Source organism: Acanthaster planci, linkage group LG04 (genome assembly GCF_054643075.1).
Source record: "Acanthaster planci isolate LZ-2023a linkage group LG04, COTS_SCS, whole genome shotgun sequence".
Classification (NCBI taxonomy): Eukaryota; Metazoa; Echinodermata; class Asteroidea; order Valvatida; family Acanthasteridae; genus Acanthaster; species Acanthaster planci.
In genome coordinates, this window is record NC_141780.1 from 14,523,637 (window position 1) to 14,550,237 (window position 26,601).

The 26,601-nt window shown below is 44.4% G+C and overlaps 1 protein-coding gene across 1 annotated transcript; it reads right to left on the reverse strand.

Annotated features, from left to right (window-relative positions):
* Positions 1-461: 461 nt before the first annotated feature.
* On the reverse strand, positions 462-26,555 carry LOC110974069 (uncharacterized). The gene is made up of 18 exons (XM_022225402.2): positions 26,278-26,555; positions 24,916-25,060; positions 23,486-23,627; positions 21,094-21,844; positions 20,471-20,580; positions 19,958-20,136; positions 18,081-18,266; positions 17,227-17,347; positions 14,546-16,372; positions 13,823-13,949; positions 12,556-12,680; positions 11,713-11,958; positions 10,806-10,898; positions 5,512-5,734; positions 4,529-4,676; positions 3,322-3,491; positions 2,160-2,216; positions 462-1,337 (listed from the first exon to the last, which is right to left on the reverse strand). The coding sequence occupies exons 2-18, from the start codon at positions 25,033-25,035 to the stop codon at positions 1,157-1,159; spliced, it is 4,806 nt and encodes a 1,601-aa protein (XP_022081094.2). The 5' UTR covers positions 25,036-25,060; positions 26,278-26,555; the 3' UTR covers positions 462-1,156.
* Between the last annotated feature and the right edge of the window lie 46 nt (positions 26,556-26,601).

A 26,601-nucleotide genomic window follows, 5' to 3' on the forward strand; every position in this document is an offset into this window, starting at 1 on the left:
CGGCCAACTGACTCTGACCACCAAGCCTTCTTGGGATCAACCGGCTGGACCAAATCTGGCACATCAGCGAGTATCGAGTACCGCGGTCAATTGCACCAGCAACTAATGAAGACAAGTCTGCACTGGATGTATTTCAAATCTCTTTAACCAAAAACTGTGTCATCATTTCTGACTGGTGATGTTCTTGTGGCAATTTTGATTGGTCAAGAACCAATTTTGATTGGTCAAGAACTCAGCATGATGATGAGGTACTCAAATCTTTACTGATATACTGGACAGGAAAAAGAACCAGTTTTGGCTATAATTTAAAGGCTATTTCTGGATAATATACATTTTATTTGAAACAGTCTGGTTGACAAGAGAAAAAAACAGGTTTTCTTTCCAAGCTCACTTTTCTATTCCCACAAAATTTCCTAAAGGGAATACAGTCAAAACCAAAATGAACACACCAGAGGCAATGCTTCTAGGAAACTTAATTTAATAACATCAGAATACTTTTGCTGATGCATAAAAATATGTGAGATATACAGAAAAGCCTTTAAAAAAATCAAGCATGTAAAACTGGTGGCTTAAGAAAAGGCACAAATTTCGTGGCAAAAATCTTTGGCACTGTTTACACGTAAAAGATAGCACTGTCCCTTCTGTGGACATTTTCAGAAGTTGGCTCTGTTTGCAACGTGAAGACAAAAAAACATACAATAAAATCCTTTCACTAAAACAAATACAAACATTAAAACAAGAGTCATGCATAAATCTTACCAGTGTCTTTACTCTGTACATCCGTTACATGGAAGTTGCATGAACTGATTAGTAGTTAACATTCAATGTAATCTTCAAATGAAACAAACTCTTCCACCTATCTCGGTGAATATGTTAAAATGAAAATAAAAAATGCAAATGGCCACTGTTGATTCTTGGTTTTTTTTCGTGGGGGGGGAGTGGCTGTGGAAGTTATGTGATCTTCTTGGCATCCAAATAGCCAAACCTTCTCAAAGACTTTTGTAAACAAAATTACTTTTTACAGAAAAAAAAGCCAGCTTTGAACATTCACTTCATGTTGACCCTATGGACACATTACCGGTTTGATTAAAAAACCCAAAACCAAATTAAAAACAAATTTTAAGAGGTCTTAGAATGCCCAAAGACAGCATGTCCATCAACCTGGTGTGAGCAAATAACACTCGGAACTCGCCTCGGAGCTGCTCCCACCGTTGGGCGTGACCGGAGCTTGACACTCCCGCTCCGCCAGCTCATTCTCAATCAAGGCCTCGGCAATGTTGACATCTGATTTCCCAGTGGTGTCGTGCAGCTCCACTTCCAGGGTGCCATTGGCTGTACTGTTGGGGGGGGGGAAACAAGAAAAACGACTGGAACAATGCCTTAACCCCTTCATACCAGGAGCCGTCCACAGCCGCGGCTTTGTGTGAGCATTAGTGCATACCACACATACAGTCTATTCACCATGCAGCTGCTGGTTTCAATGTGGGCCTGCTGCTGGACACAGCTTTGCATACTGGGCATACCACAGCCCAGCAGTCAAAAGAATCCCAGCTTGAAGGGGTTAAGATGGTAATTCCGTTCCTTTATTAAAAAGGAATGAATTTGACCGGCTACAATTTCAGCAATGCTAATTTTTAATCAACAGAGAAGTGATTGAGAGGGCCTGCCAAACTGCAGGCAAATCTATGCACGTGACCACCGTCACCACGGAAAACCAGGAATAACGGTAGAGGAACAGCACCAGCTAGTGTACCAAACAACTGGCCCTAGATGTGTTTCTGAGGCTGTGTGATTCAGGACTATAGAGGGTCATGGCAGCAGGAGAATAGTGAGTCTGAAATAAGGGCCCAATCTCATGGTGCTGCTAGGCACACAGTTTTATCCTAACAGAGGCATCCATGCATTTCATCGAGACCGTAAGCAGTAGGCACGGCAAAAGGTAGGCTTGCCTTGGATGAAAAAGTTGGCTACGCGTGCACAACTGTAAGCACGACCAGGCCAAGTCCCACCATGAAGTAGTGCTTAAGGTTAGCCAATTGTCCTGCTACAGTAAGCATGACTTTTCTGCTAACCGCTAAGCAGCTACGTGAAATTGGGCCCAGTTCAATACGGAGGTAGTACCAGATGGGACTGGAATTGGAAGATGGAGATGAACTTACACGTAAGTGATAAGAGCCACCAGCGTCTTGTTGGCAACCAACTCCTCAAAGCATTGTCTGAAGCAAAGAAAGCCACAACGAGAAGAAGATAATCTTACTGCCATTTCTTGTGGGTCGGGGGGAGGACCTTTCAGTGGGACAGGAAAACCCTGCACACTCATCTTACCATGCAGTACATAAGTCTCGCATTACCTATGATTTTTATTCAACCACTTTAACTCGCTGACTGCCAATTACAAGTCTGTCCATAGCAGTGGTTGTTCTGCAGTTTGCCACTACAAGTATACTCGTGAATGAATGGATTACAAACTCCAGCAAGGCACGAGTGTGGCTTTAGAAATAAACCCTTGACATTTTAGGGAACATCATTTTTGTCACGGTTGCCTTCAATTCCTACGGCTGTTGTTTGCACTGTCAAAATAACACTATAGTGACAAGCAACAGCAGTAATGTCATCTCAACAACTGGTCTGTTTTATTTCATGTAGCTTTACGAACAAAAACCAATGCATTATAATTATTGAAAACTTGTGCGCTACTGCCAAGGCATGCATCATCCCCTAATCATCTTGTACAGGATAACTCATGGGTGGCATGGTGAAATGGTCAGCTCCATGCCAGAGCCAAGGTACCAGTTATCTCATAGTGAACTGGCCTGGATAACTTGGAGCTGGCGTAATGGAGTAGTCGACTGCATGCCAGTGCCGGGGTACCAGTTGTCTTGTGGCTGCTGTATTCAAACCTCAACAGAATTAAACATAAGCTAATAAATATGCAAGCACATGTACTTTACTGGGCAACGAGGGCGCTCTGTGAATGCATCAGCAGCAGTTACCGTGTTAACCATAGACTGACAAAAAACCTCTTCTGTCCCCAACCTTCCTTGGTATAAGTAGGCACCAAATTATAAACCGATGAACAGTGCATGCAGACATGTGATGCCTATGGTGCCCTCTGTAGTCTGTAGAAGGGGACCTATGAAGGCAGGCACGAATATGATATGATCTGGCCGCGTCTAAAATACTTGGCCCAGAATAACATTGTAATGGGGTAAACGAATTCAACCATTCGCCAGCGGCTTCCACGGAGGGAAGGTACATTATCACAGCCAAGTAATTCGGTCAATGCCCGAGTCAGTCTGGTCTCAGGCCAGCTTTACCCACCTTGCTGCCTCGTGCAGTCTAGCCCCGGCCTCTGTGTTGGACGCCAGAGGCTTAGCTCCGACCAAACGACACTCGACGGCTTGTAGGGGCAGGTGCAAAAACTGCTGCTGTAACTCGTGGACCTCCGCCGCTGGCACCCATTCGGAATTGCCGTAGTCAACATAGAAAACCTGTGGAATGTTTCAAAAACAGCATGAGGCAGAAAAACAAAAGTTAGTATCGAATCCAAGAAGGTCAAGTTGAAAATTAAGGTCAGTTCGCAAGAAACTTCTTCATTCCACCGAAAACAAACACAACTGCAAATGGAAACAACTGAATGCATTCTGACCTTAGCCAATTTCACTGTGACAGTACAGCACAGCCAGAAATTAGGAGAAGCCCCCTTTAAAACTACAAAGCATTAACCCTAATAGTCCCAAATCCTCAAATTTCAATACGATTTTACATACACCCTAGGGGGTTAGGGTTTATTAATTTCTCCTTCCCTTTCTTAGAAGAGTGTCCCCTGTTTGTTTGAGCTCAAGCTTCCCTTCAATTTCTACCACATAAGGAAGCTACATTCATGAGTAATCTTGTGACACAGAGGATTACAGGATTGGTCTCTCACAGTTTTCTAGGTTAAATATGCTTCATGACTATCTGCACTGGCTCCCGAGCCGAGAACGAATCCATCATAAGATAAGTGGTATCTCTGCAAAATCTAGTCTGGACACCAGACCCGATGATTGCGACTATTCTTGTCATATCGAGGGTTCAGTGTCACCCAATGTCGATGTGACCAAAACTGGAGAAACTCCTCCAGTCTCTGAAAATAGCCAAAATATACCAAACTTGTCTTGTCCACACTCCCATATCATTGTTAAGGTCAGGTATTTCCAGCCTCGTCTGCATGCATAAGATATAATATTTCTTCTACTTGTTATCCAAATGCAACACAAGGTTGCTCCCTACCTCTGCATTTTTGTCTGAATTTCTTGCATGTTTCAGAGTGATTGCCAAAATTAACGGCCTGCATGTACAGGATCCTTCCTGGGCTTTCCTTGTGACCCTTGACATGTTGCGCCCTGATCTGCTTATATATATCCATGGGTGATATCTGGGAACCAGCCAATACAAAATCTGGCTCATACATGTACGCCCAGTGGGGAGGGGGAGGGGCAGAGCTAGATGAGTGAGGGAGGAAGGGCTCTGGAGTGCTCGTCAGTACCTGCACAGTGTCCAGATTAGTATTAACTTCGATGACCCTTGCCCGGTAGTAGCGGTGATCCTGAGGGGAGAGGCAGCAGACCATCTCCCCGAGAGCTCTCAGGGGAGGATTGGTGGCTTGACGGTGCTTCCAGTTGGAGTACAGCTGACTGTAAGAAGAGAGCATGCGTGTTGGAACGGGTTCGGTGCAATTTTATTTAATTTTTTTAAACTCCTGCATTGTCTAATAGTAAGTTCTTTTCATGGGACTGGACTGCAGATAGGGATCACGTGCCCATAGACCTCTATCATGGGGCAGCCATTTTGTTCCTTCTACCACTCAAAGCAATGTAACCAAACAGAGGCTGGGAGGAAAAATAGTCTGTTCCCTTTAATCATTACAGTGTGTGTGAAGTTGTATTACTATTGCTAATGGGTATAAAGGGAACAAGACAAACATGGCAGCATCGTGATAAAGGTTTGTAGTAGTCAATGGTGGCTGGATGGTCTTTGTTAATCTGCATCAGGACAGTCAACCATACTCTCATCATGAAGTGAGTTACAATGATTTCCGCTGCACTCGTTCTAATTGAAAACAGCAACTTATCTTGCAACTGACTTCATTTGGTTCACACATCTACATGTGAGTGTAATTTTACATGAACATATGTACACGCATTTGAATATGGCATTCAATGGTGGGGCATAAAAAAAGGAAAAAGGCTTGCTAGCAAATAAAGTAAAAAATGTAAAATAAATTAATATTTGAGATTGAAGATATCAGAACCTGCTGCAAACTGAGTTATGACTACACTGACTGAAATATACAAATCATTAAGTTTGACGACAGCATTTAATTTTGAGAACTTTTCAAGAGAATGATTCTGCTACGGTTGAAACGTCAGGCCCTTTATTTTTGGACTTAGATAAGTGTTTCAATAGTAGTTATTTTGTTAAATGTTTTAGATATAGTGATATTTATATCTGTACATCTCCAAAACCTACTTCATTGCATCTTCCAGCATCTCCAGCGTCTCTTCGTCGTCTATAGGGGAAGCCCCCCGCTGCTGGAGAAGGTCCAACGGTCTCGCAGAGTACGGTAATTGAGCCCAGAAATGAAACGCGCTGTGGAGCGCCGTGACCTCCAGCGCCACGATGCTGCCTGCCGGCGGAGGCCTCACCTTGTTGTCGGACAAGAAAACATCCATCGACTCGTGTGGTCTCTCGCCTGCAGCAAGAAAGAAGGGGACAACGGTTGTGACCCTCAACCAGCGGTGTGGTCCAGACCCTTTAAAGGCCATCACGGGACCATCCCAGTATAAGATGGCTAACTAAAGTCCACTGACATTATATTGTTCTCCTGAGACGATGACAGGACAAGTGTGAGAAAAGAATCTGACCAAACTCTGGGGCTACAATAACGGCAAGAAGTCAAGATGTGTGATTCTGAATGAGAAACAGCCGGTGCAGTGCACTGGTGGGGTTGAGGGGTGCGAAGAATGGGGGGAAGAAGGTCACTGGCGGGGGGAGGGGTTGAGACCATGGCCCCTAGAGAGATTTTTTTCCGTAACTATGAAAAAAAAAGGACATTTCATTTAATTTCCTCCCCAAAGTTTGTAAAGTTCCGCAAAATGTGGCCACATACAATGTACCTCACAGAGACCTTTAAGATCCCACATCAAACTGATAATGTCAAACCTTTTGGCCTCCCTACGAGATTTCACACCCCCCCCCAAAAAAAAAGTTGATCGTGGATCTGCCTGTGTAATGGGTGTACTGGTGCAAGGTTAAGGCAGTGGGAGAGAAGGGGTCTATAGCAGTGATAAAGCAAAGTGCATGATCAATTGAATTGGTAAGCAGTGAAGTTAACAAGAAAACAAGAGGAAAACAAGAGTCTAGTGGTGAAAGAAACCTGTAAAATGAACCATGGACCTTGCTGTCCTCCCTGGATCCCCCCTTGCATCCTGGTTACTCCACATGCATGCTCACAGTTGAGAATTGATTGATTGAATGCACTTGGCATTCAAATATTGAGCAAATGAAGGAAGTGTCAAGCCATTTGGGCACACAATGGATAACCATGGATACCCTTGGCAACCAAACAAATACAAATTCCTGAACAAGGGTGTGGATGATTTTAAAGAGTTCTTGCCAGAAGGTCCTCAGCCAACCTGTAGCAAAACTGTTTTGGGGTCATTTAAAATTTGGATCAGAAATGACGGACAATCAGCTCTGACAATTACAAAGACATCAAGAGAGGGGAAACAAATATCAATGAAACTCTTATGTCTGCTCATAAAATAAACAGGCATTCTTCACGAGTCAGCCATATTTGAATTGAAAGTGAGATGAACTCTCCTTTTCATTCCACCAACCAAAGGCCATTTTTCTTTATTTAAACTACCAAAGAGTTCATCTTTGGTCACTCCATTTTATCAAATCCTCAGCTAAGGTTGAAACCGTACAAAAATTATCCGTTCAAATGTCATGTGACGCGATGACTGCCAAAAAGCTGCACTGAACACTGGAGCCGATGGAAAAAACAAATGCAAAGTAAATTTCCAACAGCAAAATGCCAGGTTAGTCGAGCATGCATGCGTCGGTGGGACATTATGAGATTCGCCTTCTTAGGTGACAGGGTGAAGCCAATGGAATGGTGAAAATTTAAAAATAGAGAAGCAGCAGAAAGAAATATGCTGGCGAGGGAGTTCTGATGATCCAAAGCGTGGTCAGAGAGCTCATCTCATAATGCCCCCCTGGGGTTGGACTGCTGGACACGTTACCTGCTGGCACTACGGGCAGTGGTGACCTTTTCTTGGAGGACCAATTGCTTGGACGAGGACTGGCATTTCTCCACTAAAGCACAATGGGGGTAAAAGGGCTATCAGGGTAGGGGAGGTTGGTGGCAAAGGGTCTGGGCTCAAACTTTCTCCTGGAATCCAGCCCTGCAATTCAGGTCTTCTATTGAGTTGTGTGTTCTGCAGGCTAAAACTTGCAGGGGAGTCGTACACCTTGGACTTGAATGACTACATGAACTTTGACCCACCCCCCCTGCTTAATTTATGTCGCACTTTTTTGTCCACTCGACATTTGACAATGATACTGAGGACTGAAACTGACTCATAACATGTACTGCCTGGAACTGAGTTTTGCAACTTTAAATGGTACCACATTGTACGAGCCACGCTGCCACCCTTTTCCCTCAAATTTCTTATGAGCAATACAAATGTGCATGAAAATCTTCTCAAAGGAAAGAAAAGGACAAGAGCTTCTCAGTAGGCCTGTGCCAGGTACCAGCCCGTTGATATCAAAACCCATTCCATTTTTTTCAGGCTGCGTACCTGTGACAAAAAAATTCCAAGTGAAAAAAAAATTCCAAGTACAAAATGTATGTGAACTTTAACAGTGAAGGGCAGAATTGCTGTAAAAATCATTGTGCCAAAGAAAAACCCAGTCCTGCGGTTATAACTCTGGTTCAGAGATTGACAGAGCTACGTTACAAAGAGAAGGTAACAATTTCATGTTAATGTAATGAAACGGTGGAGGAGATTCTCTTCTAACATTTAGAACAATGTTCTGCTTCCTACACCTGTACATGTGTGTATGAAAACAGTGCGCTGTTCCAGGAATACATGTACGGCCCGCTGGAGATTACGTGCAACGCCATTTGATAAGTGTTCTTTATATTTTTAGGGTACCCGGGTACCGGGTATTGACATAAAAACGAATAACCGGTTCCCAAAATACCTGTGAACGCACAGCCCTACTTTTCAGGAGTTCTTCACATAAAACACGACAGCCTTGTCAACACTTTCATCACTTAGAACCTGACCTTTGGTTTTACTCAGAAGATGGATAAAAAGTCTCAGATGAATCTAACACCTGGACTTGAATGAATTAATCACTGAAATTCAGTACAGCATGAGCATCAAGACTATTGTTTATAGACGGTTATGCTGCACGCTGAGTTGAAAAGATTTTGTCAATAGAGTGATTACAAACTACTTTGCATCCCAATCAACACTGCATCGGTGTCAAGAGCAATTATGAGTTGATATTATCATTTCTCTATCGACACAACTCTTTGATATTTTCTCTTTATTTCGTACGGGACGGTGACCAATAAATATTGAAAGCCTGTCACTTTTGAGGCTCGCTCTTCAAGTTCCTTCTTCATTTCTGGGACAACAGAAACAAACAAAGCAAAGTAGACGTTGTGCAGCAGGATGTAGAGTTAGTTGGAAGATAGTTTCATAACCAGACCCAGTATTTGTGAGGTGGGTGCAGCCACGGTTGATAACAGCTAATACACAGCCTATTCAGAGAACACGACCTTGGTCACACGAGACAGGAAAGGATATCGCCACGCCCCAACAGGTTAAGAGGCCAGGAATGCAATCAGCCAGCAATTTGTTTCAATTTGTCTGACACATAAAGTACCTATCTGATGCATCAGTACATGTGAACAGTGCATGGCATTTTGTGATATATGTTTCACTAGCATCAGATTTCAACTGTGTTTTCCAAGCATGCCACCAGCTGGACAGTCTCTCACATAGGCGTCTTTTCAAATGAATATCCATTCTCCTTTTCTTATTACTTCCCAATCATTTTTCACAAAAGGGTGAAAAAAGGTGAAGAGACATTTCATTTGAGAACTTCCCACATGCAAAGTAGAAACGTTCAGCAGTCAATACAACAAGAAGGCTGAACCGGCCTCTGGTTTGTGCTTTTGGCGTCGTTCCTTTTTTGCAAAAGACAAGTCTGTACAATGTTGGTAGCTCTGAGCTAAAGGTTGATATTACAAAAATGACCATCACTTCAAATGTGAAAACTAGCACATATGACTTTTAACACCAAGTTTGGTGCACAAATACAGCAAATGTTAGAGTGAAAATCAAACCAAAAAGTGAGAAAGGATTTCAGCTAAGTTAAGGCTATGATTTTAGCACTACCCTTTTTATAAATCAGACAGTTGGCAGTAGTGTCATTTACATACCGACTCTTAAAAAATCAAAAAAGGAATGTCTTGAGGTGCCCATTTAACCAGTCCTCATAACTATGCGACTCTTTACAAGACAAACATGTACATGACACTAATGCACATTTTGGTGACTGTGACCACTAATCTGTGAAGTCATGCTTGCTTGTACATGTACACTGTTTCAAGCATGAATAATTCAACATTAGTACATGGGTCATTCCATGAGGTTGGGGCACAATTTGTGATGGTGTCAATTGTTACACGGGTTCCATAAAAGTGAACAGCTATTTCCCTGCAAGTGGATTCCAAATTGACATTGTTATACATCTTGCAAGGCTGAATACAGAGGTGTGTGTTATTTTTACAGAGTAAATGACCTACTCTACAGGTCATGACAGGTGGTAAAAGTTACCCATGGATGTAAAACAAGGACACCATCACCAATTGTGCCCCAACCTCATGGAATGACCCACGTCAATGCTTTTTCAATCACCACAGGAGTAACAGCACACACACAATGAATGCTTATGAGCGCAAGAATACAATGAGGTGACAGATTGCACATTCTGTTCCAAGACTTGGACCGGAGTGGAGTAGAGCATTCAATCTGTCACTGAATGAAATTATTCTTTCACAAGCACAGATGTGAGACATTCATTTTCTGTCTTGTACAACACCTGCATGAATAATTTGAAAACTTTGCGCACGTTGTTGCCCCTTTGTCAGTCCAAAGTAAAAATGCAAATGAAGTTTTCCGTTCCGACTGATTCATACTCAAAAAGACATTCCTTTGTGTATCACACCATGCTCATTTGACAATCTATTTAGTTTCTTTTTCTTTAAAGTGTAACCATTACTGACGAGTTTGGCAAATTTCTATCTGACAGAAGATAAAATCGGCATGTCGCACATACTGGTATTGTTCAACATTTTATGTTCACATGAAGAGACGTCAACACGCTAACTGCGTGCACATGTGCATTGCGTCACTCTTTCTACGTGTTAAGAGCACTGACTGTGCTAACTACGCACGTATGCAGTCCAACTGTATAATCAATGGGTATAACCGACAGTCCATCATGATGAACGGCATGTGATCAGCGACCAACCAATCAGACGACAAGGATTTAGTTGGGTGTTGAACGATATATGACCCGGCACACCATCCATTCATTAGGATGCACTTTAAATTGCATCTGTCACTGGAACGCAATGACACACACAGCTTATGCACACAGGTTGTTTGTAAGCAGCTCATTTTGTGAGCGTGGCATGAGTGGTCGACAAATTTCAGGTAACTGTTTCCCCCACTCACCTCGTCTGACGTGGTCGAAGGGACACTGCTTGCCGCGATAACACACCCTGCCTGTTGAATAGAACTTGCACACCTGACGGATCGATTCAACGTCTGTACAAGGGCAAAAATGAACATGCTCAAGACTGGATCCAACAAAACGAGTCTTTTGGGAGGGTTATCCCTCCCTTGTTTTCATTCATAGAAAGAACACACTGAAGTCCTCATTTTCATCTATCAGTTCGGTATCCCAACAAGGGACCCTCTGCACTGTTGAGCTGAAAGAGAGGCTGCACTAGCAAGACTCGCTTACTCTAATGAATTCTTGGTGGAAGATCTATCAAGAGACACAGAAGTGGCATTTTGTTGTTTCTGCACATACTGCCTCACTTTTGCTTTAATACGGTGAGAAGCCAAGAATGAGAACCTTGGTAAATGTAATAAAATGCAACGCAAGGCACCAAAATGATAGAACCCGCAACGAAAAGCAACAAAAGAATCCGCTACGAAAAGCAACAAAAAGAACCCGCAACGAAAAGCAACAAAAAGAACCCGCAACGAAAAGCAACAAAAAGAACCCACAACGAAAAGCAACAAAAAGAATCCGCAACGAAAAGCAACAAAATGCTTTGTGCTACGGACTTTGTTGCACTACACAGTCCACTAAATCAGCACCAGCCTTGGTTTATGCACATCAACATATATGAATCCACCACTTTGTCAAATCCAGCAATACACAACCCCTTTTAACCACTGATGGACTTTGTTGTAATCCAGAGGACAGGCTATTCCAAAGATAGGCATAACACTGTCAGCCCCTACGGAACCTTGACAAGCTACTCCCAAGACACGATGAGGCTTGGAGGCAGACACAACGCTGGGTTTTGGAACTTAAAAGTTTCCAAAGTTCATTGAAAGACCGACTTACTATGTCCCCCAGTCGCCACATCCGGGTTGTCTGTGTCAATGTGGTAGCTGTTGCGGGCAGACTGGAAGTCCGACAGCAGCGGATCCCACTGACCTGTTGGCACGACCTGACTATTGCCCTCTGCCTGACCCTCCGCTGACTGCTCAGGCACGGGGTCATAGCCGCCCTCTGCGTATTTTTTGAGTGACCAGCATTCCGAGGCCATGAGAAGCTGGCGATCGGTGACTTCGGCTGGTTTGCTGGTGTCTGCCAAAGGGAATCCAATCAGAATGGAGTTATTGTTATGGGTTTTTATGACTTACATGTGATGTGTAACGACGTATTTAAATGCGTAGGGTCACCTGTGCATTTGGGATATACGGCTACATACATCTATGCACAGTTTAGGACAATCTACAAATTCTATCTATTGAGAACTTACAGTAAACAGCAACCACCAGTACTGTTGGATAGGGCAGAGGGTTTGAGCAAATACTGCAAATAACGGGCTTTTAAAGTTACTAAAAGGTGAAAGCAAGAGATTGAGTGTTGAGTCTAAACTGAGAAGGCTTGTCCATTCTTTCTCATGGAACTCTTTTCTCAGGGAACTGTTCTTGGATGGCCAAAACCCAACGTTCATCTCTGGGGGTTTCTTGCTGTACAGGCAATATGCCGGCGACATTTGAGATGGAGTCAGAAAATCCTGGCTCCGGCTAGCAAGAACGCTTGCCCCTGAACAAGCCCGCTGGCTAGTGGCTCTTTCCACTTCCAGCAAGACAATGTGCTGCTGTTGGCAGCGGCCAAGACTTTGGGAGGCAGGCCGGAATGTCCATTTGAGGTGAAAAGTCCTGTCTAGATTCCTACCTTCTGGTGGAGGCTGCGGCACAAATCTGGAAGAGGAGGCCAGTCCGAGATTGACCAGCTCCTGGTTGATGCAGATCTCCCAGAGGCTGGAGGGATCTAACAAGATCAACTGCACTGGCTCGTCGCTGGGGGAAAAAATGAATAAAAATCAACAAACCTGGAAGATAGTTGGAACTTCTTCACGCCAAGAACCTACCTGAACCCTTTGATATCCTCAACAGAGCAGGACGATATGGCAGACCAATGTGAAGGCCAGCTCATACTTGAGGTAAATGTAAAAGTGAAACAAATTTGGTATCAGGAAACATTAATCTTTGGAGTGAAATTCGCTTGAGATGTCCATGTTTGATTTTGCCTTTAGGGTAATAATAATGTGATAATTGCACACTCTTCCTTTTCATAGCAAAATGGTCAGTCGATGTGCTCATTCAACCTAGACTCTGTCACATTCTTCCAAATCTACCTGAGCGTTTTGAAGTATTTTGCAGGATTGAGGAAGTTAGAGCCCAGCCATCATTACTTTCCATGGAACCAAACTTAACAAGTCCAGAGCCATTCATTCACTGGGCTGCTACGTGCTTTTATACAGCAATCCAGAGTCATGCCCCATTCAGTTTGAAGAGAGACAGGGCTGTGAGCAAAGTGAGGCAATACGCATTTGAAGATGTCCATGTCAGCCTGGTGCATGGATAGTAGAGACAGCACACAAGTATGCAGAGACAGGGTTCTAGCCAGGACGAAAATTAAAGGATGGGGCACCTAACCGACATGGCGGAGAGGGTTGACTGGACATTATTTGACACCCAAGGGCACTGTTCAACACTTTACTGTTTTATCATTTTCAGCATGACAGCTGTGATTGAAGTCCCCATCATCCCATGCAGTCATTCATAATATGAATGACAATATTATTGCTAACAATACCAATGCAGTGCATGCTGTAACTCCATAGTGAAGTGTATTCATGAGTACGTACATGTGTATGTGCATTCACCACTTGTGCTGCGTTGTGGAATTTTGGTTCATTTCCACCGAACTTGGCCAATACTGTGTATTGGTCACTGTTTGTCCATGATCTTCAAAGAAATTTGTCAATTCTCTGACTGCAATGTTTCTTAAGCTTGAGGCAAACTATTAGCAACTGGAAGGCTATTGATTGCATATTTGGGGATTGAAAGTACCCCGATCAGAGCCCTGGATTTTCTGTGACAAAAATGTCCCCGGTTAATATTTGCCGGGCCCCTGAATTTTGAGTGGAGTTGCTCACTTGTGAAGGTCATAATCCCCTGTGATTCTGCCAAGCAGGAACTTGTCATAGCCGGTCATCTTGGCCAACTCCTCGGCAATGTTGTCAGGCCATACCTCTGCCTCTCCATCACGACTCTGAGTGTTTCCTGTGGAGTTCAGTGGTTGGTAAGGAAACCAAAATCACGGTAATTGCCTATTCCTTTTCCAGTATAGAGAAGTCTTCTGATCCAAGGCCGGAGAGCCATCAAGAAGATAGAGCCAAAAAGAAATTAGACATGAGAAAAAAAACACAAGAACTACACGTTGCAAACAAATCTCTCTGCGATAAGTGGCAAACTAGAAAATTGAAATAAAGGCCGTGAGCTCCTACGGGCACAGAATTCCTGCATGAAAATGATCCAATGGAACTGGCTTTTAAAGTACATGTAACAACTACAAAAAGAGCTGTTTCGATTTTTTGACGGCAGCAACTTGCCAAATTTCAAATACTGGATCAGCAGGCTCTAGAACAATTTCACATCCGCACTGCTCGAAACACACTTGGAAACTTTGAAGGATTATGTAGGATTGAGGAAGGAACGTGGAGCTCAGCCACTAGTTACATAAGCCTAATACAGTTCACTGAAAGTTTAAAGTACAAAGAATGAGCCATTGATGAGCGTGCATAATGAAGGATTTTTGAGGATTCGGGAAGGACCCTGACAGGAAGTTACAGTTAAAGTTGACTCTCCGTTATCCTCACCTTCTGACTTTGCAGCATCAATCTCCCAGCTGTCCACCTTTGTCGGGGGCTCAATGTGCGCCAGGCTACACTTGATTGCCTGCTGTGGCAGCTCGTAAAACGCAGGCCTCAATGGCCTGAGCATGTCCGCTGCCAACCACTCCTTGTTCCCAAAGTCTATGTATAGGACTTTGACCATCAGGTTGCTCTTGGCATCTTTGGGACACTCTGTACCAGCCTTCTCTTCCCCGATGTGGAGGATTTTGGCCCGGTACCACATCCCATCTTCGATGAACTTGGCTGCGCAGAGGGCACCTTGTTCCAGGATGGGCTCTTCTGTCCAGGCTCCCTCTTCACTGTTGTACCACTCATTGAGATCTCGGGCCAAGACATCCAGCATGTAAGCTTTGGGGGTGATGAGGTGGACGTAGAACTCTAGCGGGCTGACGATGTGAGACATTTCCAGCTTCAGGCAGCCGTCCTGCACCGGGAGACCATTCCACTGACCGAGCTGGGGATGGAGAGTCAACGGTGACTTAGCGCCGTCCCGCTTCTTGGTTTTCATGCATCTGCTCATGGTGCTACCGGAACTGGAGTGCGAAGAGGCTCGGGAGTCTGTCTTTCCGTACTGCGCCAAGGAACTGTCTGACTGGAATGTGTCCAGATCTGTAACAGCTGTAACGAAAGAGCTGACGCTCGAGGAGAGGTTCCTTGAAGAAGCACTCAGGGGCTTGTTCAGGCTTTCCTCACTGACTGGCCGTGCTTGGTCCATTTGTTTGATAGAGTCGTCTGTCTTGAAGTCACAGTTCTGAGGGCCCGACTCTTCTGCATGTATGCCAAGGATGTCCTTGACGTCACTTTCTATCACATCTTTTCTGCTCTCCTCCCAGCATCTGCCCCTGTGAGGTTTATCTGTGTTATGGCTATCGCACTGGGTCGCATCCCTCTGGGTGCTGCTAGTATTGCTTTGCCCTGAATGGCAGCTGGAGACGCCACTGGAGGAGTTGGGGCTGATCCTGCCAGGCCCGCTTTCCTCTGGGGAGCTACTGCGCTCCTCCTGGGAAGCATCTTTCTGTCCTGCCACTCTCTGACTCTCCTCATCGACTGCCTTCTCTGAGCAGCGCTGCTTAGTGGATCCAGAGTCCCCAATGACTGGTTCCTTTGATTTCGGAGGATGTGCTGGCCCCCCTCTGGTGCCAGAGTCCAGATGTCTCTTTTCCAGCTGAAACTGTTGTTGCTCTGTCTTCCGGGGGTTGTGGGGAGGTGCTGCGGCTTGTCTGGAACTGTTTATCCTGCTTCCTCGTCCGGTCCAGGATCCCTGCCTCTTGGGAGGGTCAGGCTGGCCTCTGTTGGGCGGACTTCCCCTCTTCAGGCACGGGGGTGATGCCTTTGCAGTAGGGACCTCACTGGGCTTGCTCTTCGGGCACGGTGTCGCCTGCTTCGGGACATCTCTGTTGCCCTGACGTCTGCAGAGCTGTTCGGTCCGGCTGGTGGACTGGGTGTTGGAGTGCTGCACTTGCCTCCATGACAAGCTGGACTGGTGCCTCGATCTTGGAAAAGGGTTGCTCTTGTCCTCTTCGTACTCAAAGTACCCGGGGGGAACGTCTTCTGTTTGCGCATTTGCTTGGTGGGAGGTAGACTCGTTGGCTTTCTGCTCCTGTGGCATCTGGTTCTGCTGTTTCTGGTTACTTCCTTGAGCACCCTTTACTGCAGAACTACACAAGCTCTTGTCGTCCCCGGACCTTTCCAGCTGAGAGGTCCCACTCGAGGAGGCATGCTGACCTGATTCTTTAACACTCATTTTGGTCCCTCCGCCCTTGCCTTCGGAAGATCGATCCCCTGCAGTACCTACATATGTAATGATCAAGATGGAACAGGTAGAAAATTTGCTGTTTTTTTGTGGCATATGACCATGAAAGGACTTTCCTGGCCTCATACCTTGAGAAGCCCCTCAGATTTTTAACGTTCCACAGACCAATCCTTCAGAGACTGGCATGTGTGTAAACACTAGTTATGAGGCTTTGGGATAAATCAGAGAGATTAAATTTGTCTGGTGAAAGCTTTGTTGATTCATGGCTCACAATCTCATGCTGTCTGCTCGTACATCTTTATTCCATTGTCTAGTATGCAGCCTAGATATCTACAGACAGTGTTCCCACCATAGTAAACACAAGCGTGCATCAGGTCAGCCACAACACCCGACTGGTCTAGGAGGAATGCCACGTGCATTTACCACCTGCTAACAAGCCAAGTGCAACCACAGTAATGGCGTTTAATTCTGGTTGCCGAATTGGTTCATAATTTCAAGTAAGCATGTTTGAAACCGACTGCGAAAGATGGAAACGGAAGAAAAAAAAAATCACTGTTCTGTGTACATTCAGCTGAAAATTGGTCGAGGGTAAATCCATTTAGTCCTGCTGTTACTGACCTGATTGAAATAGGTCAATCTCACGCAGAACTGAGGGGGGTTACTAAAAAAAGTGAAAATAATACGTAGAACAGCCTTAATTGCACTTTCATGCTGTGCAACTTCTTTCCATTTATGAATTACATTGCATAATAAGGTTGGCAACAATGTAGCCCCATGACCACCTTTGAGTAGAATTACTTTCATGCATACTGAGAGTACTTAGAACCGGTGGTGCAGGTCACTCACTGTTATCTGCATGTTCCCATGTAGGATCCCCCCTTTTTTGGTTTACCTGTTGACGGTAGGGTCTTTCCCTCCGGCGGCTGAGGTGGCTGAAGGGGGACATCTGGGGGACCGCAGCCAGCCACGTACAGGGCCATTTCACTCCGGACCATGACCTCTGCAACATCCACCTGTCGCGAATCAGATCAACGGTGAAAGCTGTACAAACCAGCTCAGACAAAAATATCAATTTGGGCAAAATGTGGCACATTATTTGTATCAATTTTGGATAAAAGCTGAATCTTGTGGCATCAGATTCCCCAAGTTTTAAACTACTTTTAAAAAAGTCATCATTTCTCACTTTGATTTTGGAAATTTCATATGAAGTTTTACGGGCTATGAAATCCACGTCAATGAAATCTTTATAAAATTTGTCAATTTACGACAAAGTTCAAAATGTGTGACATCATGGTCGCGTTGCTTACGTGACAATTGTAAACATTTGCACAATATGCAGAATTCAGTGGTTAACCGTGGTGATCAAGCAAACTAGTTAGATATGCAACACAGTAACATCCCCACGTGTGTCTGCTGTTTTCCAATGGGAAGCCGGCATTTGTTCAAGAATATGAATGTTTACGCCAATGGTCAAATTTACATCAAAATGCCAACACCCTCATTAATGCAAGATGCTCAACCCTTCAATACAAGCATGTCTGATGAAGACAAAACCCATTGAGAAAAACCCGTTCTCACCCACTTGACAATAATGAATACAATCTTTGTAAACAGCGAAGTAGGTTCAGGCCTAAAATATTTCTTGAGCCACCAGGGTAGGCCTGTCATACTTTTGGACAGAAAAAAAAAACCCCAAACAATACTGTCCTCCTTCTACAAAACCTCAAATCTGTCAGAGCCCCACACCTGAATGATATGGCTGTCACCAGAGGGCGTCTTACAGGTCACCATTGGAACAGACATATCCAGTGAGGGTACGTTGCGGCCCTTCGTCAGGTTGATGGCGGCCTGGACTTTCTTGCCCAAGACCAGCGTCTTGAAAAAGTCGGTCTGGTTCTTGCCCCAGGCGCTCCTTGGGACCGGGGGCTTGACCTGTAAGAAGAAGATCGAGTTCAGGTGACCTGTTCTTGACGGGGGTTTCTTGTTCTCACACTCAAAAAGTTGGGAACACGACCAAAGGACACTGTTCTCGGCATTCCAGCGGCTGGCCCGCGATTAACAAATCGAGCAGTTCATGAACATACAGGAACACGTCGCACAAACTTAGCCAAAGATTACAGAGACAAACGGACAGTACAGCAATATTTTCACTGGAAATGGAGGTTGTTAACCCCTTCGCTACGGAGGACTGCTACTACAGCACCTTTGTGTGAGCATTAGTACATACCACACATACAGTCTATTCACCATGCAGCTGCTGGTTCAATGGGGCCTGCTGCTGGACAAAGCCCTCCATTCAGGGCATGCCACAGCCCAGCAGTCTTTAGGATGTCTAAGCGTTAAGGGTTTCTTAAATGCACATTTGTACAACTGTGTGCTCTTTTTTTCCAATGTATGAAAACAATTTCACATCTGTCAGAGTTTGGCTGTAATGTCAATAAAAATAATAAGAATGGAATGACATCATGGGACCTGTTTGTTTCACAAGGATCTGGATTTCGATCAGTGATTCTAACACTGGTTCGCACCATCCACTCTGCAGGTTTTGGTGTCTGTAAAGTAATGATGGATTGCTGATTGCGATTCAGATCTGTGTGAAACAAACACGGCCGCAAGTATCACTCATAAATGTATAAATTCCTATAGGCACAAAAACCACCAAAGTACCAAAAAAGTTTTTAAAATAAAACAAAAATTGAATATAAGGTGCATTTTACAGATTGTTATTTATTTAAAAATGCACTGCATAGACCCTTTAAAATGTTGGATCATGAAAACAATAAATACCGTTACATTTTTTAACAAGAAGGGCTCCATGGTTCTGAGTGGCTAGTCAATGGAGACAAATGTGCGGGCATCAAGTCATGCGAAGGCGCAGTTGGGCAGACCACCTATCTTGCGGCGTGCATGCTCAATAGAGCAACATTTACGCTGGTATAGGCCATGTCCGCAAACATTCACTGTTGCATGCTGGTAATGGGTTATACGGACTGCTTACCAAGCATCCTACCTCAGACGTGGTGTTCAGAATACGCTTACTAAAGATGGCGGAGGGCAGGTAAGCAGATTACATTCTGACCTGTGTCTTTAAGACAGACATCTGGTAAATACTGAGGGAAGGGAGAACCTGTCTACCCGGGTAGTAAGCAGATCTGGTCACCATTTTGTTGTTGTTTCTGATGATAACTGGTACCCTATCGTTCAACAGAAAGTACCAGACCTGCAGTATCGACGTTCCCTTCGTGGCATGTATGTAACTCTGTTGAGCATGCCCCTACATGTAGATCTCTGCCTGGTCATCAGGGGCTCGTCACTGAAAGTCTTCAGAGGCCGAGGCAGGGAGCAAGCTTCTATGGAAAAAGGCTCATCGTTGAACCCACGGAGGAGGATGGATTGGGAGGGCAGTGACAGGGAGCGACAACCCACAATTGGCATGGGGCTTGCTCCAGAGTGCTGGCAGTGGCCAGTGCCCCGTACAATAATTATCAGTTGGGCCAGCACCGCTCTATTTTTAAAGCTCATGCAAAGATTACACAAGAGTTTATGTAGCAGCCAAACACACAAAAAACAACCAAAATAAAAAACACCAGCCAGAGTGTAAAATATCCTGCTTAGGAACACACCTTGGCCAATGAGCAACAGACAGCCTGTGCTGGCAGCTGAGTGAAGGCAGGATCCAAGACACGCACCCTGGACAGGCTGAGCCTCTCGCAGTTACCATAGTCCACATAAATGACGTCGACGACGATGCCTGCCAGATCGTCCAGGTCAGGTGGTTGACCTGACCTCTGACCTCGCACTCCTGAAGAAGAAAATGCCTAATGTATTAAGTGCCATCGATGACCATCATTTCACTTTCAGAACACAATATAAACATTTGCCGCAAATCTGCCTATTACTTTCGCAGAAAGCTACACGGAAAACATGAATTTCATCAAGTGTAAAATTTTTAAGCTTGCAGGACTATTTAGACCTCCAAATGAACGAAGAAGCACCCATGGAATTCTTCTAGCCATGCAAACACTTTCCCCTTCCCCTGGCACTGCCCATTTTGGGGATTGACAAATCCAGTGAGGTTGATACAGCTACGTTAACAACAGGTAAACAACAGGGGACTCTGTGACGACGACACTCACCTATGATGCGAGCGCGGTACCACTGGTCGTCCTCAGTGAAACGTGCGCAGCAGAAGGTGCGCATTTCGGGAGCCGGGATAGGCAGGTCCTGGTGATCGTGGTAAAACCGGCTGCAGGAAAATTGCAGAGATGAAAATGTATTATCTGTATACACTATCAAGTGAAATTCTCAGACACCCGACAGAGTGGTTAACCAAGGGCACCTGACTATTATACTTCCCTAAAATGAAAGTTTCATAAAGCATAACTACACTTCAATGTGCAAAGCAGCCAAACGACTGAATTCTGGTGCTAGAAGTTTTGGACTGAAGGATGGTCACATGTAGCTCTACAAAATACCAAAACACATTTAAACACAAACATCAAGGACAATGCGGCCAGACATTAATAGTATTTCTATGATTTGAGTAATGAATGGAAAAATTGACAATAAGAACAGAAGAATCTGAAATCTGTGATCTGTCACAAAAACAGAGCTTGTCTGAATGTCAGACTTTCAGCTCATTTTGTATTAGATGGGTTAGACTGTTTTTTCTTTTCTGGACAGCAATCCACTTTGTATAACTTTGCCTGATTACCTCAACAAGTGGCAGAAAAGAACAAATTAGTTCAGTGGATCTTACTTTAATTTCTGTGCAAAGATGTCCAATTGTGAATCGGCCAGCTGAATCCAGAAGATTGCTGGACTATTGACCTCGCTGACTATCATTTCCACTTGAGGGCTGGCCTTCACCGCCATTGGCCTGATGACCGCAGTCTGTTTCTTCGTGGTGATGTGGCAATGAAGGGGGACAGACTGCTGGCTGCCCGTCTGCGGGTGGGAGGGCTGCGTGGAGGCCGGCTGCTCAGGCGGACGGGGAGTCTGCTCAGTGTTTGAGGGAACTTTCTGCAGTTCTGGCCCTGTGGCCGAGTCGCCTGCCTTGTTTGGCCCTGTTCTACTCTCCGTGCCTGCTGAAGCGCACTCCTGCGAGTGGAATCCGAGGGGCACTCTGGTCTCCTCCCGTTCTGCATACCGTTGGCTGTCCTGAACGTCCTGCTGCATCTGCTGCTGATGGTCCGGCTTATGACCAGCCACTCTCTGTCCTTCTTGGACAGAGGTGACTGAGGGTTTCCCACTCACACTTCCCCTGTCTTCCACACTTTCACTAGGGCAGTGTGCCTCAGCCTTCCCTTTGGGATCTGCCGGCCTGTGCCGCTTGTCTGTGGGCGACTTCTTGTTGCTCAGTAACCCCCGGGATCTGCTGCTAATTGATCCACGTGAAGAAGCCGTCATGGTGCTGACATCGCTGAACACTGAGGTGCTGTCATCGTTGGTGCCAGGGATGGAATCCAACTGAGAATCTACGCTAGAACTAGAATCGCTGTCGTCATGGTCTGTAGACAGAAAGTGCGATGCGGATATATGAATATTGAGGGCACCCTGAGAGAAGCTGCTACTTTATACTGTGTCTGACTTTACACGTATTTAAATTACGGGGTTTCGCCCTTATCCAACGTATCTGTGTAACTATTTAATATTGGAGAGACATGAGACCGGGTACATAAAACCTGCTTACAAAAATTAGCATGTGTAGTCTCAAAAGAAATGTATCTAATGAGGGCCTCAAAGCATGAAGTTAGAAATGCAATTACATAGTCGGCATAAACACAACCACCACATGTGGCGTCCTGTTTGAAATGCGTTATGAGCGTGCTTTGTGTACTACATTGAGCCTACACTTGCTGGTGTACGTTCCAGTAAAAACAACATAAACACAGCCTCGTACCCAGTATGTACATGTATGGGCAACATGGATGTGAAACGTTTCCTACAACCAGGAACAAGGATGAGGTCGTGACCTTTGTCGTGTCTTCACATGTTGGTACAGCTGTTATGGGCGTTTTACAGTTTGCAATCCAAGGAAATCAGAGTCAATCCACTGCTATTGCACGATGTTTCTTCATTAGAAGCCCAGTATAAGAACTTACAGACACCATATCACCATTCTGTTCTGTTTATTTGGCAAACTTTGTGTTTACAGACCGATTTTTGGACGCTGACATATGTGACGATGTGCGAAAGCTGGTCGGCGTCCTGTTTTTACTAAAAATCATTTTTCTTATCAAGCGGCTTGCCTCTCTCCACCCAGGGGTATAAAAGGGCACCAGCAGTAGCTGGGGAGGCAACCTGCGATGGACTGGCATACCATCCAGGGGGAAGAAAAAATATTCTTGGTCGTTTCATGCCAAGAAACCGGAGATAAACACTAGCCTGAAGAGCCAAAGTGGCTCAGACCAGACTTGCTGGGTACCACATGCACAAGAATGTGGTTGATGTTTTTACCATGTAATATCCAACTATCCTTGCAAGTACCAGTCAGCATCTTGACACCAAGGTTTATAGAGCACTGAACTGCTGAAGTGCGACGTTGTGTAGAACCAACATATGCCGTAAGAATGAATGGTTCAAGTGCTGATTCTCGCGCTAAATGAACTTTACACACATATCTGTGCGTGTGACGTATTCACTTTGGTACTCTAGAGTACCTGGTTTCAAGTTCACATCTTCAACTGTTTTGAAGATACTGAATGATGTATTCATTCTTCAACATTTAAAATCCAGTCAAACTTTGATCATTCATTGACACAGAGGTAAAAGGTCAGATGACTTTGACGAGCCCTACCCCGACAAATTTATTTCCTGACTCAAGATCCTTGAGATCCCAAGATGTGAACTCCATACCTGAATCACTTTGTAGAGACAGCTGAATAGTTTGGTCATTTTGACACCACAGCGGCATGTAATTATTTCGCACCTGACATCATAATGACGTCATACTCAAATACACATTTGAGTTCATCGAGTTTAAATACGGTACACCATCTTGGAGAAAAGCCACGGACGATTATCGTCCAGAAGAAAAAGGAGAGGACAAACCACTACAAACCCAATAGGTGACCGGGCAGTGCTTGATTACCCAAAAGATAACTTCACGACCAACCATCCCCCCCTTCCCGGCAAGGAGTTTCTCTTACCATTAGTAGATGACTTGAGGTTTATGGTAAGTTGCATCAGTGTGCGTAGGTTGGCCTCCAAGGCTGAGTTGACTTGGACGTAATGCTTCCAAAACTTCTTCCGGTCAGTTTCCTCAAGGAGTTTTCTTGCTTCAGTGACATTCTTGATTGATAAAGAACGAATTAAACAATCCACTTTTTTCCTTCTACAGTTAAGAAAAAGCAAATTACAAGTATTCGGGGCTTCAGGGTCTGCAGTTGAAAACTGTGAGACAACTTTTTTTTTCACTGGAAAAAAGGGGGGTGGCAGAAATAAGTCAATAGGAAAATCTCACACTTCAGCTTAGCCACGGCTATATGGCTTAAAAAATGTTGAAACGATGTCTGGAACCAAGACACAGAGCTGCCAGAATAAAGTCACATTGTCACCTTACACTTCTACCCTTAAGTGTTCCATGTACACACCTCTGGAAAGCTCTCTTTCTGCTGAATTAAAAAAATACCAATATCTCAAGTTTGAAAATACCGACTTTCAGCTCATTTTGTACTGACAGGTCACAGATGTGATTTGAGGGCTTGCATGGTCGACATAGCAACGAGATAAAACTTTGCGGCAGCACCATGTGAATCTCTTTTAAGGGTCAGTGAGGCTCCTGAAAAGCATCGGTGGATTGGATATCTCAGAGAGTGCTCTCTCTTCGTCCTGACGATGCACTATGCCCGTCGGGTATTTTGTTACTGTAGGGCTTTGCCTCTTGGAAACATTAAACTGGCTCATCGGTACAAATAGACTAATGTCACATACAATGCGAATCTGTGCGTAAAATGATTCATTTGCAAGTCACAAACTTTCCAGCGTTATAAGAACATTCATAAATACCTTAGGCAGTTTCCCTATTTAACAACACGCAGTGTGGCTGTGTATTAACAGTTGATAATCCCGCTGCAATTTGATAATGCCCGCTGCATGAATATGCGACGGCAGCTGTATACCAGACAGTTTAATCGATACCTATTGGTCAAGAGTCTTGTGTGCACCACAACTCCCACAACTCACCACACATCAGCCAAGTCCATGTAAGGTGATTCTTCTGGACTACTTGCGCAAGGACTATACCATAAAATGGACGGGGTGTTTGCGAAATGAAGGTAAATTTCTTAAACACAATCCTTGGAAATTTGTCGTATATTGACTTCTTTTGACTCTCTGAAAGAATACTCATGAATGGGAATAAATTTGTGAATGGTCAGTCTAAAATGTAAGTTTAAGACTGACCAAGCACTTATTTATTCTCCGCAGAATGAACACTGATAATGCCCTTGCCTGCGGCTCAGGTGTTAGTCGCGTCCATTCTCATGAGCCAGTCTCAAAAGCATGTTTAAGGCCTGCCAAGCACATCTTTATTCCCTTTTAGTAATCTATCTTCACTCCTACAACCCATTCATCATACCCCTGCTGAGATGTCCTTGATGCTGGTGAACAACCACTGTTCTTGCTCTTCAATGCGGTTGATCTTCTCAAGGATGATGCTCTTGTCCAACTGCATGAGCTTGCGCTTGGAAGAGGCCATTTTGTTGCTGTGGGCGACATACGGTCTGCAAAGAGAAAAACAAAATAAGTAATCTTCACAAGTCTTGAAACTACACCAAAGGGAACATGAGTAGTAATCACAGCTGAACTTAAAAACTGTCCGTCGCTACAGAACAGGTTCATAGTCATTAAGGCTACATGTGCATCCAAAGGTGTCTTCCAAAACCTTTGCACTTTTTTTTCTTTTTTTTTAGGTTCAGTTGAAGGGGTTGATTTTTATCTGGTTGTTTCTGTAAATATACTCCCGTTCTTTTTGTACTTTGTTTTGAAACTTAGAAGTTTGTGTCATTGGTTTCTGTTAATTCAGTTCATAGGAATTCTTCCCTCAGTTCCCTTCAAAGATCTTTAGTTACTTACAGTGTACATGTAGCTGGCATTTTTTTTGGTAGTGCGAGTTCCACCACATGACATGCCATTTTTCCAGGTTACATACGTGAGCCAAACTGTACACCCAACTCGTATGCAGTTTAGTCAGATCTTGCACGTTTACTTGTACACGAACAATCTGGTATGAGAACCATCTCATACACAAGCCAACTCACACATGATCACATCACTATCCAACCTGCAAACAGTTCAAGCGGTGCACGAGCATTTGCACAAAATGAGACCTCCATGATGGTGGTCAAAGCCTACATAAAGTACACATGTCCTTTCCCTCCAAATCCACAAATGCCTTTATTCCATAACATAAATCAAACTGCCCCACCCCTGTTTTGATGCCTTACACTGTATTGATCATCTAGGTCTGCTCTTTTGACGTCACAGTCGTGTTTTTCCTACAAGCTGACAAGTGGCTGCTAAAAATATAGTTGGTCGTACAAACTTAAAAAGAATAATTCAGTGCTAAAAATCCCATGCAGCTATCATAACACCAGATAATATAACCTATAGGCCTACTACTAAAATACAGGCCTGGGGGCGGGGCTAGGCCTAGGAAACCCTATTTAAAATTAATGCCATGGGACAATTGTGAATGAATCAAAAACCACCTAAAGGTGATATTTCTGCAATACGTTTCTCAATTCTGATATTTCTGACCGCCCATACAAGTTGTAGGCAAAATGAGAATGGTATATTAGTATATACATGTGTACACATGTACATGTACTCGTTCTAGCAAACAATGTAGGCCTCCGGCCGGGTATGTGATGTACATGTACGTAGAGCCTACGTACATGTACAGTACTATGATGTAGGCCTACATGATGTATACTCTTACATTGCACCCTCCGCTACAACGACAGGATGAGCCTCGCAGTCAACGACTTGCCCAGGATGGTTCCATTAGAATTAGAACATGTCATCAGGCGCAACTAGTCCGAATTCAAACTTGCTGCCTACTTGGTCATGCTGACCACTCAACATTCGAGGAAACGCGTATCCATCCAAGAATTCTGCGGACTTACTCGAGGCCGAATACGACGGGCAGTAAACCTGCAACCCTACATTATGAGCACATGTGCTGCTCGCAGACTAGACCGACGTACCGCGTCCAATTGACGGTGCAAGAAAGAACAACAGAGGGCGCTCGATAAAATATGAG